Source organism: Candoia aspera, chromosome 4 (assembly GCF_035149785.1).
Source record: "Candoia aspera isolate rCanAsp1 chromosome 4, rCanAsp1.hap2, whole genome shotgun sequence".
NCBI classification, from domain to species: Eukaryota; Metazoa; Chordata; class Lepidosauria; order Squamata; family Boidae; genus Candoia; species Candoia aspera.
Genome location: NC_086156.1, coordinates 100,924,098 through 100,941,548, shown reverse-complemented (window position 1 = coordinate 100,941,548; position 17,451 = coordinate 100,924,098). Strand labels below are relative to the sequence as shown.

General features: G+C 45.8%; 1 protein-coding gene across 5 annotated transcripts in view; it reads left to right on the top strand.

Annotated features, from left to right (window-relative positions):
• Nucleotides 1-17,451, top strand: part of LOC134495671 (myosin-10-like) — a 54,849-nt gene that overhangs the window by 25,302 nt on the left and 12,096 nt on the right. For all 5 annotated transcript variants that reach the window (XM_063301253.1, XM_063301250.1, XM_063301251.1 and 2 more), the window contains 17 exons: nt 244-365; nt 791-860; nt 981-1,141; nt 1,749-1,857; nt 2,489-2,620; nt 3,522-3,728; nt 4,817-4,954; nt 6,208-6,331; nt 6,774-6,945; nt 8,463-8,675; nt 8,834-8,978; nt 9,297-9,503; nt 10,353-10,457; nt 11,808-11,960; nt 12,418-12,666; nt 13,553-13,765; nt 14,980-15,192. In XM_063301253.1, coding sequence (XP_063157323.1) covers nt 244-365; nt 791-860; nt 981-1,141; nt 1,749-1,857; nt 2,489-2,620; nt 3,522-3,728; nt 4,817-4,954; nt 6,208-6,331; nt 6,774-6,945; nt 8,463-8,675; nt 8,834-8,978; nt 9,297-9,503; nt 10,353-10,457; nt 11,808-11,960; nt 12,418-12,666; nt 13,553-13,765; nt 14,980-15,192 — 2,733 coding nt within the window. The remainder of the gene's footprint in view (nt 1-243; nt 366-790; nt 861-980; nt 1,142-1,748; nt 1,858-2,488; nt 2,621-3,521; nt 3,729-4,816; nt 4,955-6,207; nt 6,332-6,773; nt 6,946-8,462; nt 8,676-8,833; nt 8,979-9,296; nt 9,504-10,352; nt 10,458-11,807; nt 11,961-12,417; nt 12,667-13,552; nt 13,766-14,979; nt 15,193-17,451) is intronic.

Here is a 17,451-nt window from a genome sequence, read left to right as displayed (position 1 = left end):
CTAGGGTTGAATTCTCACTCAGCCATGCAGTTTTGCAGAATTGATCAGCCGTGTATCTTCAGCCTCATTTGTCTCACAAAAGTTGACAATATATGTGAAAAAGAAATAAGAAAAATAAGAAGCGATATTGTTAGTGGTTGGCTTTAGAACATTGAGAAATTCCCATCCAAATTCTTCAGAACAGGCCCTATTGTGGCTCCTGTGTCATTTTCTCACACGTCATTCTCTTGACACCTGTAATAGGCTGGAAAACTGGAGCCGCATCTTGTACTGGACCAGCTGCGCTGCAATGGAGTCCTGGAGGGAATTCGCATCTGCCGCCAGGGATTCCCCAATCGCATTATCTTTCAGGAATTCCGCCAAAGGTACACTGTTTTGGCAATGGGCCCTCAGCAAAAGGGGACAGTGGTGTATATGCAGGAAGACCCAAACAATTCTTGGTTGTTTAGGATTTGATCTTCATCCTTAATGCCCCTAGAATTTGGAGATGTTACTTGTGACTTCCAGTTGATTCTCAGGCTTGCATAGCTCATGTTTTGCTGTGTGGTGGTTAAGATGTTGGATTTAGACCAGGGAGAGCCAGATTGAAGTCCAGCCTCAGAATTTTGGGCCAGTTGTGGTCTCTCAGCCCAATGATGGTAGCTGTTGTGAGTATTAAAATGGAGGAGGGAATGCTCAGTTGAGTTTGTGTAGGAAAGATGGAATAAAAATCAAAGAAATAAAAATAAATTGTGTGCAGCATGGCTAAATGTCACCTTCCAACTCTTGGTTTCTCCATATTCCTCAACAGATACGAGATCCTGACGCCAAATGCCATTCCCAAAGGGTTCATGGATGGAAAACAGGCCTGTGAACGTATGGTATGTGTGAGGTTTGCTTGCAGGAACAACCAAGGCAACATGGGCTAAAACTAGTTCATTCCCAGAGGCTTTGAATGGGTTCCTCATCCTTTTCTGTTCCTCTGCTTTTTGTCACTCCAGATCAAGGCTTTGGAGTTGGACCCTAACCTCTACCGCATTGGCCAAAGTAAGATCTTCTTTCGGGCTGGTGTTTTGGCTCACCTGGAGGAGGAACGAGACCTGAAGATTACAGATATAATTGTGTCTTTCCAGGCAGCTGCCAGGGGATACCTAGCCCGCAAGTGAGCACTGAGCAGGGCCTGGGGTGAATTATGACCTATGTCTAAAAGCATGGACAGAAGAATCTAAGGCACACTTCCCTACCCTAATGGAATCCAACTTCCTGAATGCCCGGATCATGACTTCTCCCTGTCCTGCTGTCTGATGATATTTTATGCAGGAGACTGATCTAGGAGCATCAGAGGTGTAAAGCTGAGGGAGAGGGTGGGAAAAGCTCTGACCATTGGCCATACCAGTTAGGCTGCTATATTTGAAGTTTGGTGGCATCTGAAAAGCCGCCGTTTCCTGATTCCCTAAAGGAGTCGCAACAGCACTGTCTCCTAAAAGATAAAATTGTTTCTCTTTTGTAGTTAGTCCATAATTGATAACTTAACGGGTTTGGCTAGTAGATTACAGTCTCCCCCAACCCATCCCCATTGGCTTTCCTGTCCCCTTTTCTTTTTAAAATCTGCAGCCGGTATAAAATAGAAGTTATACGAACTTTTTCTTTTGGTGTAAAGGCAGGAAATGTTGCAGTCACAGAACATGCACACTTAGTTCCCTCAGCGTGGCTGTCGGTATGGCGATCATGAGACTCATGGATGGTCTTTTTTCCCCCACGTCTCCTAGAGCTTTCATGAAAAAGCAGCAGCAGATGAGCGCCCTCAAAGTCATGCAACGCAACTGTGCAGCCTACCTCAAACTGCGCCACTGGCAGTGGTGGCGTCTGTTTACCAAGGTGGGTCAGAATGGTTAGATCTGGAAAAAGTCATCTGTTAATGGATGGGAGATCATACCACTGCAAGACTGGGCAGTGAACAGTGGGAAAGCAGACAGGAAAAGTGGGAAAGCAGACGGGAGTGGATGGATTTCTGAAAAGGCACATTGAGTGGCTTCTGAACAATAGGTTGGTAGGTAGACAGACCGATCGATCGATCAGAAGTTGGGCTAGCCATTTCACTGCTACTGAATTGAAACACATCAAACATCTCACAGATTTCTAGGGCCAAAAGTCATTGCTCCAAATATAAGGTTCCTTGGGCAGGACTACTTTATCCTTTCACAGATTGCGTAGAAGGGAACTTCTTTAGTAACTCTGCTACACTGGGAAGTTAGAAAAAAATCTCAAAAGGAGGCAATGGAAACCTAATCTGCATGTGTCTGAGAAAGCTAGTGAAATCCTTGGAAAAGCCGTGGTATACAGTAAAAGCGCAGTTTTGCACAGTTCCCTGGCCCTCTGCCACTTCCCTGCCCCCTTGTGGTCGTGAAATGCAGTCCGAAGGGAAATAAGCTTGGGGCGGCACACTAGATTGAAATTTTGCACCGCCTCCCCCAGTTTTGTTTACTCAACCCCTGTGTTTTTTCCCCAGGTGAAGCCCCTGTTGCAGGTGACACGCCAGGATGAGGTGATGCAAGCAAAGGCACTAGAGCTGCAGAAAGTTCAAGAGAAACACACAAAAACCCAACTGGACCTTAAGGAGCTGGAAAACAAATACCAACAGGTGAATAGGAATAATTGAGAACCAGCCATACTCCCCTCCAATGCACGATTCTTTTCTACCTTCAGTTGGAGCTCTTACCCATTCCCTGGTCACTTGATCTATGACATTGTTCTTCTTAGGGCCTCCTCTCTTGCTGTCTCTCAGATCATGCCATCATAGGTATGCTAAGCAATTCTAAGTTTCTCTAGGTTCCAGTAGCATTCTGCCTCAAACTTCTACTCCAGTGGTGAAAGGTGAAAGGTCCCCTGAGCAAGCACTAAGTCACGTCTGACCCTTTGGGGGATGCCGCTTTCGTGACGTTTTCTTGGCAGACTATAGCAGGGTGGTTTGCCATTGCCTTCCCCAGTCGTCACCTTCCCCAGCAAGCTGGGTGCTCATTTTACCAACCTCGGAAGGATGGAAGGCTGAGTCGACCTGAGCTGGCTACCCGAGAATCCAGCTTCTGCTGGGATCAAACTCGGGTCACGGGGAGAGTTTTGGTTGCAATACTGCCGCCTACCACTCTGTGCCACACGGGGCTCTTCTACTCCACTAGTAGAAGTTAATTCTACTACTTACTTTAATTATCCCTGGTCTTAATTGCTCACTTCCCTTTCTCCTGCATCAGCTCTCATTATGTGAAAGTTATGCTCCACTTTCTCAGCCTGTCTCTGTCCCAGTCCCTGTACTCCAAAGACTCTCTTCCCAGTGTCTTCTCTGGGGGGTCGGCAGGTTGGTAGCAGAACACAGGCTTGGCTTTTCATGCCTCATTTCCAGCTCAAAAGGACCTCAGGAGGCAAGGTAGAAGAAGACCTTCCCCCAAGATGCTTAAATGGCAGAGCAGCTCCATGCATCGTGGTGCTCTGAACTAAAGTTTTCATGAACCTCATGCCTGGTCCTCTTGATCCCACTTCCATGGCAGCTTTCAGAGGAGAAGGCCATCCTGGCTGAGCAGCTGCAGGCTGAGACGGAGCTGTTTGCTGAAGCCGAGGAGATGCGGGCACGGCTGGCCGCTCGGAAGCAAGAACTGGAGGACATCCTGCATGAGCTGGAGTCTCGGGTGGAAGAGGAGGAGGAGCGATGCCAGCAGCTGCAGGGGGACAAGAAGAAAATGCAACAGCATGTTCAGGTGTGAGAACCAGGGTGGCTGAAAAGAGGGGCAAAAATAGAAGGTGCTAAGCCTGCTTGATTTTGTAAGTTTGATGCAGACGTCAGTCTTCCAGTGGCAAAACATTCAGCATACGTAACCATAGTCGTACCTAGATCTTTCATTACAAAGTACAGGGATTTTTTTTTTCATGCTGGCATTGGGTATTTGAAACTTCCTTCCTAGAAAGGTTTGTTTGGTTCAGGCCCTTTCTGAGAAGGTGACAAAAAGTATTTGTTCAGATAAGCTTTGTAGGATATTAATGACATTTTTTTTTAATTTTTCCAAAGCACATGGTGAAGGTCATAGTTTATCTGCTGTATCTTCACAAATGATGTGAGGTTAGGCAGAAATACTGTTTCATAGTGGCCCATTGAACTGATGACTAAGCAGGACTTCGAATCAGGTCTAGTCCCACACTCTAATCCAGCCTTCCCCAGCTTGGTGCCTTCCAGATGTGTGTTGGACTAAACTCCAGCAGTCCTCAGCTAATATGGCCAATAACTAAGTTGGCTGGAGGATTAAAGAAATGGTAGTCTAACACATTTGGAGTTCACCAGTTGGGAAGAGGCAGTACAGGTAGTCCTCGACTTACAACCATTCATTCATTCAGCGACCGCTTAGTGACAGAAATTCTGGTCCCAATTGTCGTCAGAAGTCAAGGACTACCTGTAACGAAACATAATCTTAACCCTCCAGTGGAATAAATACCACCACAACTTTAGAAAGTTCTACTAATCTCCAACCCTTACCTTGATGCTTTTCCAAAAGGCCCTAAAGACATGGTTCTGTCAGCGGGCCTGGGGACCCCAGATTGAGATGGAGCTGATCAAGCGGTTGATTTGATTGTGTTGTAGCCGCTGCAGGGGTGGGGCGTTGACCGGTTTTTATACTGTGGGTTTTAATTCTGTAAGCCGCCCAGAGTCACCGTGTGTAAGTTGGGAGGCCGTACAAATTTGCTTAATAAATAAATAAATCTTGCTATTTAATGTATCTAGAAAAACCCAGTACTTGATTCACAAGTGTCACCATACGACACTTTGGGTGTTTCATGATTCTTCTGGTGGTAGGACCTTGAAGAGCAACTGGAAGAAGAGGAGGCTGCCCGACAAAAGCTGCAGCTGGAGAAAGTCAGCACAGAAGCCAAGCTGAAAAAAATGGAGGAAGATCTGCTGGTGCTCGAAGACCAAAACTCCAAGCTGCACAAAGTGAGTGTGGACATTCTGTCTTGCCATGAAGTAAAATAAGTATGCGCTGGAGTGTGCCACCTATCGTGTCCTCTTAAATAAGGGGTATATTTTTGGTCATCCAGACTGATGTGTGCTAGAAAAGGAAAGTGATTTACAGCCTACTAGTATTTCCTTCCTTCCTTCCTTCCTTCCTTCCTTCCTTCCTTCCTTCCTTCCTTCCTTCCTTCCTTCCTTCCATTTTATTTTGGTGCTGCTTTTCCTCCTAGAAGAGACCAGAGCAGCTTACAAGAGAAGGGGGAAAAAGTCTTAAAGAAAACCAACAGGGCTTAAGAAGAGTATATACGAACATTAAAAAACAAGTTCTTGATTGAAACAAGAAAGAAAAACAAAATAAACCAATGACAGAATTAAAGGCAGCCTGGTCCTAGAGGAATGGTTGACCTCTAAATGTCTGAACCATAAGTAAAAGAAGCTCTCCTTTGAGTTGAGATCAGCTCCTGATGACCTCATGGACGCATCTGCATAGTTTCCTTGGTAACCCGTGCAGAGATGGTTTGCTGTTACCACCTTCTGGGATTTTTTTTTAATCCCAAGATGGCCTATATCTTTGGGATTTCCTGATGGCCTACCATTCCAAGTACTAAGAAGGACTATATCTCTGTTTAACTTTCCTAGATCAGAAAGGGTTGGTTAGTTACTGCTACCTAGCTGGGCACTTGAACAAACAAGGCTATCTTCAGTTGCTTTATGAGAGAAGAGAGCATGGAAGCCAAGTGAACATCTCTTTGGGAGAGGACTCCATACCTGGAGCACAGTCCCTGAGAAGGTCCTACCCCTGACCATTGCACTATGAGCCAGGCCACTGGTGGGACCACAAACATGGTTTCCCAGCTGATCTGAAATCATGAGTGGGGTGGTATTGGGGGAAGCAGTCTTCAAGGTGCCTGGATTTCAAGCTGTTACTGCTAGTGCAGAGCAGTATGCCCTTGGAGACCACAAATTCCTTAAATCTTGTGCAGCCTTCTACAGTGTGATGACCTCCAAACATGATAGACTACAGCTCTCGTAACTGCATGGTCAGTGGGGAAATCTGCTGTAGAGTTACTGAAAGCCCTACAGGGAGATGAAAGCTGCATTCAAGGGCTTTGGTGGGAGGCCAACAAAGAGCCTGGACATTGACCAATAGGAGGCTTGAGAGATTAGCCAAGTTTTGTTTTCCAGTTGCCCAACCTCATATGTTCTGTTCCCTTTCTGGTTATTGCCTCCACTAGGAAAGGAAGCTGATGGAGGAACGCCTGTCCGAGTTCACCGCTCATATGGCAGAAGAGGAAGAGAAGGTGAAGAGCTTGTCCAAACTGCGCAACAAATACGAAGCTGTCATAGCTGACATGGAAGGTATGCCAGAGAACAAAGCTGTCTGCAGTGATGGGCTGCCCAGATTATATTTAGTATGGACCTGTGCTCTGGCAAAGTAGGCATCATCCACCCCTCATCCCTTGGCATCTCAGCCAGTATCCACACAACTTGCATGTAAAATGTTCCTCGTTTAGTTCTAGAGCATCTCTGGCAGGAAGATAGAGAAAGGGGTCCTAGAGAGCCATTTCCCATAGAAGTAGAGCAATTCTGGGCTCAGGTAGACAGATGCTTTGATCCAGTGGTTCTCAACCTTGGCAACCATGGCTGGCAGGGGAATTCTGGGAGTTGAAGTCCACCCATCTTAAAGTGGCCAAAGTTGAGAAATCCTGCTTTGATAATGGTCTGAGCTGTGTAGTTCTTGGCCCCTCTCCAAAATACGATGGGTCCTTCCTTTTGCCTGATTTTCCTCACATCCTTCCAGATCGGCTCAAGAAGGAAGAAAAGGGGCGTCAGGAGCTGGAGAAGCTGAAGCGGAAGCTGGATGGGGAGGCAGGTGACCTGCAGGAGCAGGTGGTGGAGCTGCAGCAGCAGCTGGAAGAACTCCGCCAAGCACTGGCAAAGAAGGAGGCCGAGCTGCAGGCAGCCTTGGCCAGGTGAGCCTGTCTGGCCTGCAGGGAGAGGGGATTCCCACCCCTCCCCTTCAGGAAAAGACGTGTGGTGAAGCAATGCAGAGATTCCCTACAAGGAGCTCTTTTTCCTATTTGAAACATGTGATGAGCTGATAACAATTTAATACGCTTTGTGTAGCTTCTGTTGAGATGAGATCAATGCGGTGCTTTGTTCAACCTCTGGTATAAATATCCAGAGCCCGGCACATCTGGCTCATCTCAAGCCTAAGGACCAAAATAGATCCAGCGACATTCAAGTCATTTGAAATATATGTCAATGGCTCTTGAAAAAGCAATTTGCAGGGGAGATGGAGGGGAGGAAAGGAGTGCAGGGGAACCCTATCCAGACCTGCCAATGAATCTGTGTACTCCCTAGAGAGAAACTCAATCAAGCAACTGTATTAAATATATTAGGAATATTTTTTTTCTGTGCTGCCAGAAGTGATGGTATGGTATGATTATGTGGGTTCTCAGAGTAACCATCAACAAACCTTTGAGGGGTGATAGCATTAATATAGTTATTAAAAAGATTTACCATACAGCCTGGTAATACAGAAAATAGGGTGTGCTTATGGTAATTAACTACATAACTTAAGCCTTAATTTATTTTTAGAGCAGCAGGCACTTACCTGAGGAGTAACAAGTGGCAGCTGTTATAAATAATATAATAATAATAGTAATAATAATAATAATTATTATTATTATATTTTATCCTGCATTTTTTATATACAAGGCAGCAAACACACCTAATACTACTGCCTCTTTTCCCCACAACAACCCTGTGAGGTGGATTCGGCTGAGAGAGAGTGCCTGGCCCAAAGTCACCCAGTCGGCTTTCATGCCCAAAGCAGACCTAGAACTCTCAGTCTCCTGGTTTCTAGCCTCCTGCATTCTCCTTATTGACAGTTCCTGGCATTCCAGGCAAGTGGAGAAGGGGGCAGCATGATATCAAGATTATGAAAGTGAATTAATTAAACCAACAGTCTGATGAAAGAGATTTCAACATAGGAAGTTGAGGGAGAGGAGAAAACAGGAAAAATTCCAAGCTGGGCTTTCTCTCAGATGTCCATCTAAGCCTGTGTTTTTCAATCTTGGCAACTTTAAGATGTATGGATTTTAACTCCCCGCATGCTGGCTGGGGAATTCTGGGAGTTGAAGTCCACACATCTTAAAGTTGCCAAAGTTGAGAAACATTGGTTTAGAGGGAGGACTCAAGGTTGCCAGAGACTGGAATTCTCTAGAGCAAAAGAGGTGAAGGCTGTTGATTGCCAGCGGCATATAAGGCTGTAAACATGTATTGTCTGAACTCTAGCACTGAATACTTGTAGGAGGCCTACCCTGCAATCCTTATGTGACTGTCATGGCTTCTCCCTGAGAATCTGTGGGGTTTGTCTCTGAGCTCTGCTGTCCTTCTCCCTCGATATTGGTGCTACAAGCTCCCTACATCCCAGGTCGTTTGGTCCCTTGGCTTGTCCCGCTGACCTTCCTTCTTCATCATGCAGAGTGGAGGAGGAGTCATCCCAGAAGAACGCTGTGCTCAAGTCCCTGCGTGAGCTGCAAGCCCAACTGTCAGAACTGCAGGAAGACCTGGAGTCTGAGAAGATGGCCCGTGCCAAAGCTGAGAAACAGCGGCGTGACCTCGGGGAGGAGCTGGAAGCTCTAAAGACAGAACTGGAGGACACCCTGGATTCCACGGCCGCACAGCAAGAGCTACGGTAAAAGATGGGCGTGCCCTGAGGGGCCTTCCTCACCCACAGGCTGCTGCGTCTTGGGTGAGACATCTGGGTGCAGAACTTAGCTACCCAAAATCCACAAATGCAATAGAAGCGGGCCGTCTCTTCTTATTAGTCTATCCTTTCTCTTCCTGTTTCAGGTCAAAACGAGAGCTAGAGGTGACAGAGCTCAAGAAGACTATTGAGGATGAGATCAAGGCACATGAAGTACAGGTGCTGGACATGCGCCAGCGCCACACCAGTGCTCTGGAGGAGCTGTCAGAACAGCTGGAGCAGTCAAGGCGGGTATGCTGCTGCAAGTGGAGCCTGCTGGGTTTATTAGACTAGAGTGGGAAAGGGGGGTCCAAGACCTTTGGCGCGATGGGTTTAGCTTCAGTAGATCTGATAGTACGGAACAAAGAAAAGTCTGCCTAAATGTAGAGCTCTGGTCCTTTTGCAAAGTGAGGAGATGGAGTTTGAGGCTTACTCAGAATCCAGAGTGTGTCCTTTTGAAACCAGGCCCATTGAACAGGATGGGGTTTACCCCAAGAAATATAAATTGCAGTGCCAGAGGGCACAAGAGGAGGGCTCACAGCTTCCTTTGGTTATCTCTACCCTCCCTAGTTCAAAACTACCCTGGAGAAGACAAAGCAAGCCTTGGAAGGGGAAAACACAGAGATGCAGAAGGAGGTGAAGCTCCTGCAAGGGGCCAAGCTGGAATCAGAGCAGCGGCGCAAGAAGCTGGAGAGTCAAGTCCAGGAGCTGCAGCTCCGGGCAGCTGAGAGCGAAAGAGTCAAGTCTGAGCTCACCGACAGGCTGGTGAAGCTGCAGGTGTGTAAGCCCACACGTGAGTGAGTGCATTAAAAAGAGAACTGTATTTTGGATTGCTGGGTTTGGCTCCGAAGTACTTGCATCCACAAAGCATTTCCTAGGTCCCTGTATCCTTGGATCAGCCTTCTCCAGCCTGACCATGCCAACTGACAATTATGGGAGCTGAACCACTGCACGGAGGGCACCAGGTTGCAGAAGGTTGCCATGGGAATCATCTTCCCAGTTTTATGTAAGGCTGCTATATGTCTCTAAATGTTCTTCTGTGCCTTGCTGATTTTCTGCCACGCAGCCCACAGAATTCTATGTTTAGGTTTCATTATGCAAGGATGTTTTCTTTGCATAATTTTGCTGCAGAGATGGAGGCTGTGAGATGATGGGGGAAATGCTGGTTCGGATTGATGTTTAATGGCAGAAATTAGAGGACGAGCATCAGAATTGATGGGAGCGGGCCGACCAACTAGGGTGCAGGTGAATGGCAGACAATGGAAAAAGAAATGGTACCCAAGGACGTAGTCCCTGAGATGGCCCTGGCTGAAAGCTATGAAGCAATGCCCATTATCTGCTTTCTGAGCCTTCAGCAGCCATCGTAATTTTGGCTTTCAGGCTTTTATGCAGACCCATGGGAACTAGGAATGTCCATGTTTCAAAGCTGAGTTTCTCAAGATGTCATATTCTGAGCCAGATACCATGTCCTTGTTCGTACAGTGGAATGAATGTTACATGAAACTCTGCCTTTATCCCTAGCTTTTCATTTGTGAGAGTTTGATGATTTGATGTTCTTCGATGCATTCTCATTTTTCCACTGGTTTGTTTTTCTGTCTACCTGTGGTTTCCATCTCCTGGAAACAGAATGAGCTTGATGGAGTCTCTGGGACCTTGGGAAGTGCAGAATCCAAGACAATAAAGCTTGCCAAGGATCTGGCTAGTGTTGAATCCCATCTGCAGGATACTCAGGTACATAGGAAAGGTGGGAATGAGAGAAGCTCAGCAGCTGGTGGAGATCCATGTTTTGTTTGGGAATCGGGGATGTAATGTAGATGTATTCTGACTCTTGGTGAATTTTCATAGCAGCCTGATGGAAGCTAAGAGAGAGTGGAGGAGAAAAACAGCAACAGGGAGTAGAACATAGAGCTTGGGCCTGTAAAACAGCAGGTAGCTATCCGTGTAGTTATGAGCACTTCAAAATTTGCCCATGTGACACAGCTACTTGAGGAGCTGCATTGACTGTCATTTAGCTTCCAGGTGTAATTCAAGCTGCTGGTTGTCACCTGTACAGCCATTTATGTCCCAGGGTCTGGAGACCTACAAGACCTCCTTCCTGGGCTGAATCTGCCCACCCAGAGAGATTGGAAAGAAAGGGATTGACTAGGGTCCCTTCTCTGGGGCAACGCTCTCTCTCTACAAGGACCTTGGGGGGTGAGCCTGCCCTGGAAATCCAGTCCTTCTCCTACTTATTTGGCTTCTGAAGGGCCATAAAGGTCTGGCTGTTTAGGAGGCCATTTTGGGTATGTTGAGGTTTAATCTGTTCCCACAAGATGGTTTGGGGGCTTTTATTTGTTGGAATTATTTTATTATCCCTAGTGGTGGTCTTTAAGCCCCTTACAGCCTATGGGAATTTAGTGGCATAGAAGGGGAAGGAAGGAAGGAGGGAAGGGAAGGGAAGGGAAGGGAAGGGAAGGGAAGGGAAGGGAAGGGAAGGGAGGAAGGAAATGTGATTGTCCCAGTACACTCAATAATAGTAGTTTCTAATTAGTCTCTAAAAGAGCTATGCAGAGTTCTGGATTTAAAGGGCAAAATGTGATTTGGAGCACTACTTGCTCCATGCACTACTTGTTGGGAACCCCTTAAAAGCAATTGTGTCTTTTCTGGGATGATGCATCAGATGTGCAAGTCCACAGCTGCTTCAAGTTGTTCCTAAGAGGTACTGTATGTACTGTATGTTCACCCGTTTTGCCCTTCCAGGCCAGGTTTCCATATAGCCCTAGGTTTAACATGAAAACATTATTAAAAGCTTGCTAAGGAGAAGTGACTTTGGAACTTTATAGATGTTAGTGGGGATAGGCACCAATGAGTAGAATATAATATAATGTGGGGGGGGGGAGTCATGGCAGGAAAGCCCAGTTCCATTCCCTGCAAATTCTTTGTCAGAGAGAAGACTCTGTGCAAGACTGATCTGTTGAAAGGTCCTAGGGAGGCAGATTTGATTGGAAGAACTGGGAACTGGGAATCTTATATCAAGGAGAAGAGGATGGGTTCAGTCTCCGACCCACACCTTTTATCCTTCTCTTCCGTCTTCTATCCCAGGAATTACTCCAAGAAGAGACGAGGCAGAAGCTGAATCTGAGTTCTCGAGTCCGGCAACTGGAAGAGGAGAAAGGCACTCTGCTAGAGCAGCTGGAGGAGGAGGAAGCTGCCAAGGCCAACTTTGCTCGCCAGATCCAGAGTCTGCAGCAGCAGGTGGGGTAGGATTAAAAAGAAAGGGCCGCAGAAGGAAACACACCCCAAGCAAAACCCCATCAAAGAAAAGAAAAGTTGATTAATTTAACGAGGAAACTTAGAGATCAGGACTTACTCTTCTCTCCTCAGGGGTTTGATTAGGAAAATTGTAAACTGCCCAGAGTCCCTCTTTTGGGGCAGATGGGTGGTAATTAAATTTGAATAATAAATAAATAAATAAATAAAATGGGGTTCCAGACTCAGTTCTGCCAAATCTCTTTTCCTTATCTCTTGATAAACACATGCTAAAGTTACATTTTTAAAAAGTTCTGTGAAGACAGCATATGGAGGAGCATCGTGAAGGACACGGAGGGGAGGAGCTGGGCTTTTGTGTTCTGCAAGAAGCTTCCATTCCCTCAGCAACTTTAGTAGTGTAGATGTATAAACTCTGTGTGGTTTTTCTTGGCTGTTTTACCAGGTGATGGAGACCAAGAAGAAACTGGAGGAAGATGCTGGAGTGGCAGAATCAATTGAGGAAGCTCGGCGCCGGGCAGCCAAGGAACTAGAGGCACTCACCTTGCGCCATGAGGAACGTGCCCAGGCCTGTGACAAGCTGGAGAAAGGGCGGACCCGTCTGCAGCAGGAGCTGGATGATGTCACTGTTGCCCTGGACCAACAGCGCCAGGTGGTCTCTGCCCTTGAGAAGAAGCAAAAGAAATTTGACCAGGTGAGGCCTTTGTTTCATCCATCAGGTCTCTCCCCAGAATTATGTTTCTTCGCTTTGTCCATTTTACAGCTGTGTCCCACAACAGTGGGAACTTGCCTTGAATTCTGATGCTAAATGGTTTGGTCCCCTAAAATAAAAAATGTCTTCTCAAACCTGTATCCCCATTAATTGAACACTTAACTCTCTGGTAACTGATGTCCTTCTTATCCTCTCAGAAACCTCCATCACTATCGTCCTCATTCCCAAATTGCCTCTTCAGGTCCAGTAGCTTTGCTGCCTCCCTGCCTATTTGATGAAATTGTTAAACTTGGAAAATTAGGCCCTGAAAAAGACTTGATGTGGAAATGTTGGATTCGTTCTTCCCGCCCCAGCCCACTCCACCCCTTCACCCATGCGCATGCGCATGCGCACACACACACACACACTCTCTTCCTTCAAATACAAGCACCAAGGCTGGTTTACTTTGAGTTTTTGTTTTCCTTTGTTTTGCGTTTTTATTAGTACAAACAGTACTTCAAAAATTATTGAACATAGTTACAAGGGGAAAAAAAAAACAGTAACACAAAAGCAAATGCAAGAACAACAGTGAAAATGTTTCTGTCCCCCCAAACCATTTAGACAGACTAAGGTAATAATCACTTCATTAACAGAACTAGAAAAAGTGATACCAAATTTGAATGAAATAATTAATTTCAAGATAAAATTGACCCAGAGGAAGTTGTAATTTGGTATTCTAGAGGTTTGCCACAGTTAAGCTGGCACCGAGCAGAAAAAGAGCATGAATTTCTTGTGTGGCAACAGTTCATGTACTGGGTGACAGGGTTGTACACGTATAGATGGTCAGTGAAGAACATGTACTACTAAGCCACGTTTGGGCTTCTGGCAGATGTTGGCCGAGGAGAAGCTGATCTCAGCCCGCCATGCTGAGGAAAGGGACCGCGCTGAAGCTGATGCCCGTGAAAAGGAGACCAAGGTGTTGTCGCTGAGCCGTGCCCTGGAAGAGGCACTAGAAATAAGGGAGGAGCTGGAGAGGCAGAACAAGCAGCTGCGAGCAGAAATGGATGACCTGGTCAGCTCCAAGGACGACGTTGGCAAAAATGTAAGTGTGTTTATTTATTTAATCAGCTGTCTGCTGCCTTCATCAGGGAGAAGCAGTTCTAGGGGGCTTAGGATTAAAACAGCAAGGCCTTGCTGGAATGGGACAAATGCTCTCCTCCTCTGAATATGGTCCTGGGAGGGCGGGGGTAAAGCAGAGGAGATTCTAGAGCCGTAATCCAATTAAATAAGCTTAATGTTATTTACTTTAACATTGGTATAACTGGTGTTTCTGAGAAAGAGACAAGTTTCTGTGGTTGATGGATGGGGCATGAGGATGTAGCATAACAGATATGGAAGAGGCATTCTCTTGGTACTGTACGTCACAGAAGGAGAATGCTGTTAGCCTTATGAGGTAGACCAGACAGAAAACATGACCAGATGAGCTAATCCTACTTTATTGTAAAGCTACATTCACAGAATCTTGCAAGTGTGAAAGTACATCTCTCCCCCCGTCTCCTTTACAGCCCAAGAAACTAAGGAGGGTCTCTTCTGAGCCTCTTGCCCCATCCACATTCCTGCTGTGGGCTCAGCTGCCTTTTTTCTGACTGTTTCCTTGGCTGCATCTCTTTACCCTCTCTTCCAAGGTCATTCCTGCACACCATTACAAATGCTTCTTTTAAGATGCTTCCTCAGTTTTTATTGCATTACCTTTCCTTACACTGAATCAGATTATTGAGAGATCCAGCTCAGGAAGAGCCTTTCCCAACTCTACCAGGAGATGCTCAAATCTTTTGTATGGCAAGCAACGTGCCACACTCGTAAAACTTAATCTGTCCTACACTTGCATACTCAAAAGGAAGTTCTATGGAATCCATCAGGGTTTACTTTTCAGTAACTATGTGTAGAAATTCCCTTTTAATGTTACTGCCCCAATAATACCGAAAAACTGAAATTCCACAATTGGACATTTAAAATTCTGTGGTTGCAGTTAAGCTTTAAAAATCTTGTTAGCGCTTATTTTATCTTGATTCCTCACATACACTTTTGAGGTGATTCCTCTCTTATCAAGGGATTCTTTTCCTTTTAGAAATCTCTATATTTACTAACTGAGTGTTGAATGTTGAAGTTTCCAGAGCATCAGGATCTGGGGCTGAGGGCATAGGGATGGCACAATCCTTCAAGATTCTGTTACTCTCCCTACCCAACCCTATCCCCATTCCCCTTTTCTATAACAATACATTTTTTCTTCTCTCTCTCGCTTCTGCTTGGAATCAGGTGCATGAGCTTGAGCGCTCCAAGCGGGCCTTGGAACAGCAGGTGCAAGAGATGCGAACACAACTGGAGGAGCTGGAAGATGAGCTGCAGGCTGCAGAGGACGGGAAGCTGCGCTTGGAGGTCAACATGCAGGCCTTGAAGGCGCAACACGAGAGGGAGCTGCAGAACCGTGATGATGCCAATGATGACAAGAAGAAACTGCTCAGCAAGCAGGTAGGGAGGAAGGGTGAAGTGTATGGGCGAAGAGGTGAAGTGTATGTATCAGTCTTTACGGAGCTAGATGTTGATTAGATCAAAAAGTGGGCTTGGGAATTGCTTGATAATTATTGCATTGGTTTCAAAGTCAATCTCTTGCTGATTTGGTCTAGAGCAGTGTTTCTCAACCTTGGCAACTTTAAGATGCGTGGACTTCAACTCCCAGAATTCCCCAGCCAGCATGCGCTGGCTGGGGAATTCTGGGAGTTGAAGTCCACGCATCTTAAAGTTGCCAAGGTTGAGAAACACTGCTCTAGAATCATCCCAGGGATCAGTGTGAGGCTGACTGGATCCTCCTTTTCTCTCTTTGAAGCTAGGAACATTTCCCTCCATATATACTCCAAAATTTTTCAGAAATAGTAATGATTTCTCTAGCCCATCAGCTTTTTCATTCATTACCCTAGGATGCAATTCATCTGGTGCTGGAAAATGAAACTCATTCACAGTAAAGAAGTGTTCCCTGACCATCTTTCTGTCAATTTCAAACTTCAATCCTACCCATTCATCTTGTTGTTTATTCGTTTAGTCGCTTCCGACTCTTCGTGACTTCATGGACCAGCCCACGCCAGAGCTTCCTGTTGGTCGTCAACACCCCCAGCTCCCCCAGGGACAGTCCATCACCTCTAGAATATCATCCATCCACCTTGCCCTTGGTCGGCCCCTCTTCCTTTTGCCCTCCACTCTCCCTAGCATCAGCATCTTCTCCAGGGTGTCCTGTCTTCTCATTATGTGGCCAGAGTATTTCAGTTTTGCCTTTAATATCATTCCCTCAAGTGAGCAGTCTGGCTTGATTTCCTGGAGGATGGACTGGTTTGGTCTTCTTGCAGTCCAAGGCACTCTCAGAATTTTCCTGCAACACCACAGTTCAAAAGCATCAATCTTCCTTCTCTCAGCCTTCCTTATGGTCCAGCTCTCGCAGCCATATGTTACTACAGGAACACCATTGCTTTAACTATGCGGACCTTTGTTGTCAGTGTGATGTCTCTGCTCTTAACTATTTTATCAAGATTTGTCATTGCTCTTCTCCCAAGGATTAAACGTCTTCTGATTTCCTGACTGTAGTCAGCATCCGCAGTAATCTTCGCACCTAGAAATACAAAGTCTTTCACTGCCTCTACGTTTTCTCCCTCTATTTGCCAGTTATCAATCAAGCTGGTTGCCATAATCTTGGTTTTTTGAGGTTTAGCTGCAAGCCAGCTTTTGCACTTTCTTCTTTCACCTTCATCATAAGGCTCCTCAGTTCCTCTTCACTTTCAGCCATCAAAGTGGTATCATCTGCATATCTGAGATTGTTAATGTTTCTTCCAGCGATTTTAACTCCAGCCTTGGATTCCTCAAGCCCAGCATGTCGCATGATGTGTTCTGCGTACAAGTTGAATAGGTAGGGTGAGAGTATACAGCCCTGCCGTACTCCTTTCCCAATCTTAAACCAGTCCGTTGTTCCGTGGTCCGTTCTTACTGTTACTATTTGGTCGTTATACAGATTCTTCAGGAGGCATACAAGATGACTTGGTATCCCCATACCACTAAGAACTTGCCACAATTTGTTATGGTCCACACAGTCAAAGGCTTTAGAATAGTCAATAAAACAGAAATAGATGTTTTTCTGAAACTCCCTGGCTTTTTCCATTATCCAGCGGATATTGGCAATTTGGTCCCTAGTTCCTCTGCCTTTTCTAAACCCAGCTTGTACATCTGGCAATTCTCGCTCCATGAATTGCTGAAGTCTACCTTGCAGGATCTTGAGCATTACCTTATTGGCATGTGAAATGAGTGCTACTGTTCGATAGTTTGAACATTCTTTATTGTTTCCCTTTTTTGGTATGGGGATATAAGTTGGTTTTTTCCAATCTGATGGCCATTCTTGTGTTTTCCAAATTTGCTGGCATATAGCATGCATTACCTTGACAGCATCATCTCGCAAGATTTTGAACAGTTCAGCTGGGATGCCGTCGTCTCCTGCTGCCTTGTTATTAGCAATGCTTCTTAAGGCCCATTCAACCTCACTCTTCAGGATGTCTGGCTCTAGCTCACTGACCACACTGTCAAAGCTATCCCCAATATTGTCATCCTTCCTATACAGGTCTTCTGTATATTCTTGCCACCATTTCTTGATCTCTTCTTCTTCTGTTAGGTCCTTGCCATCTTTGTTTTTGATCGTACCCATTTTGGCCTGGAATTTACCTCTGAAGTTTCTAATTTTCTGGAAGAGGTCTC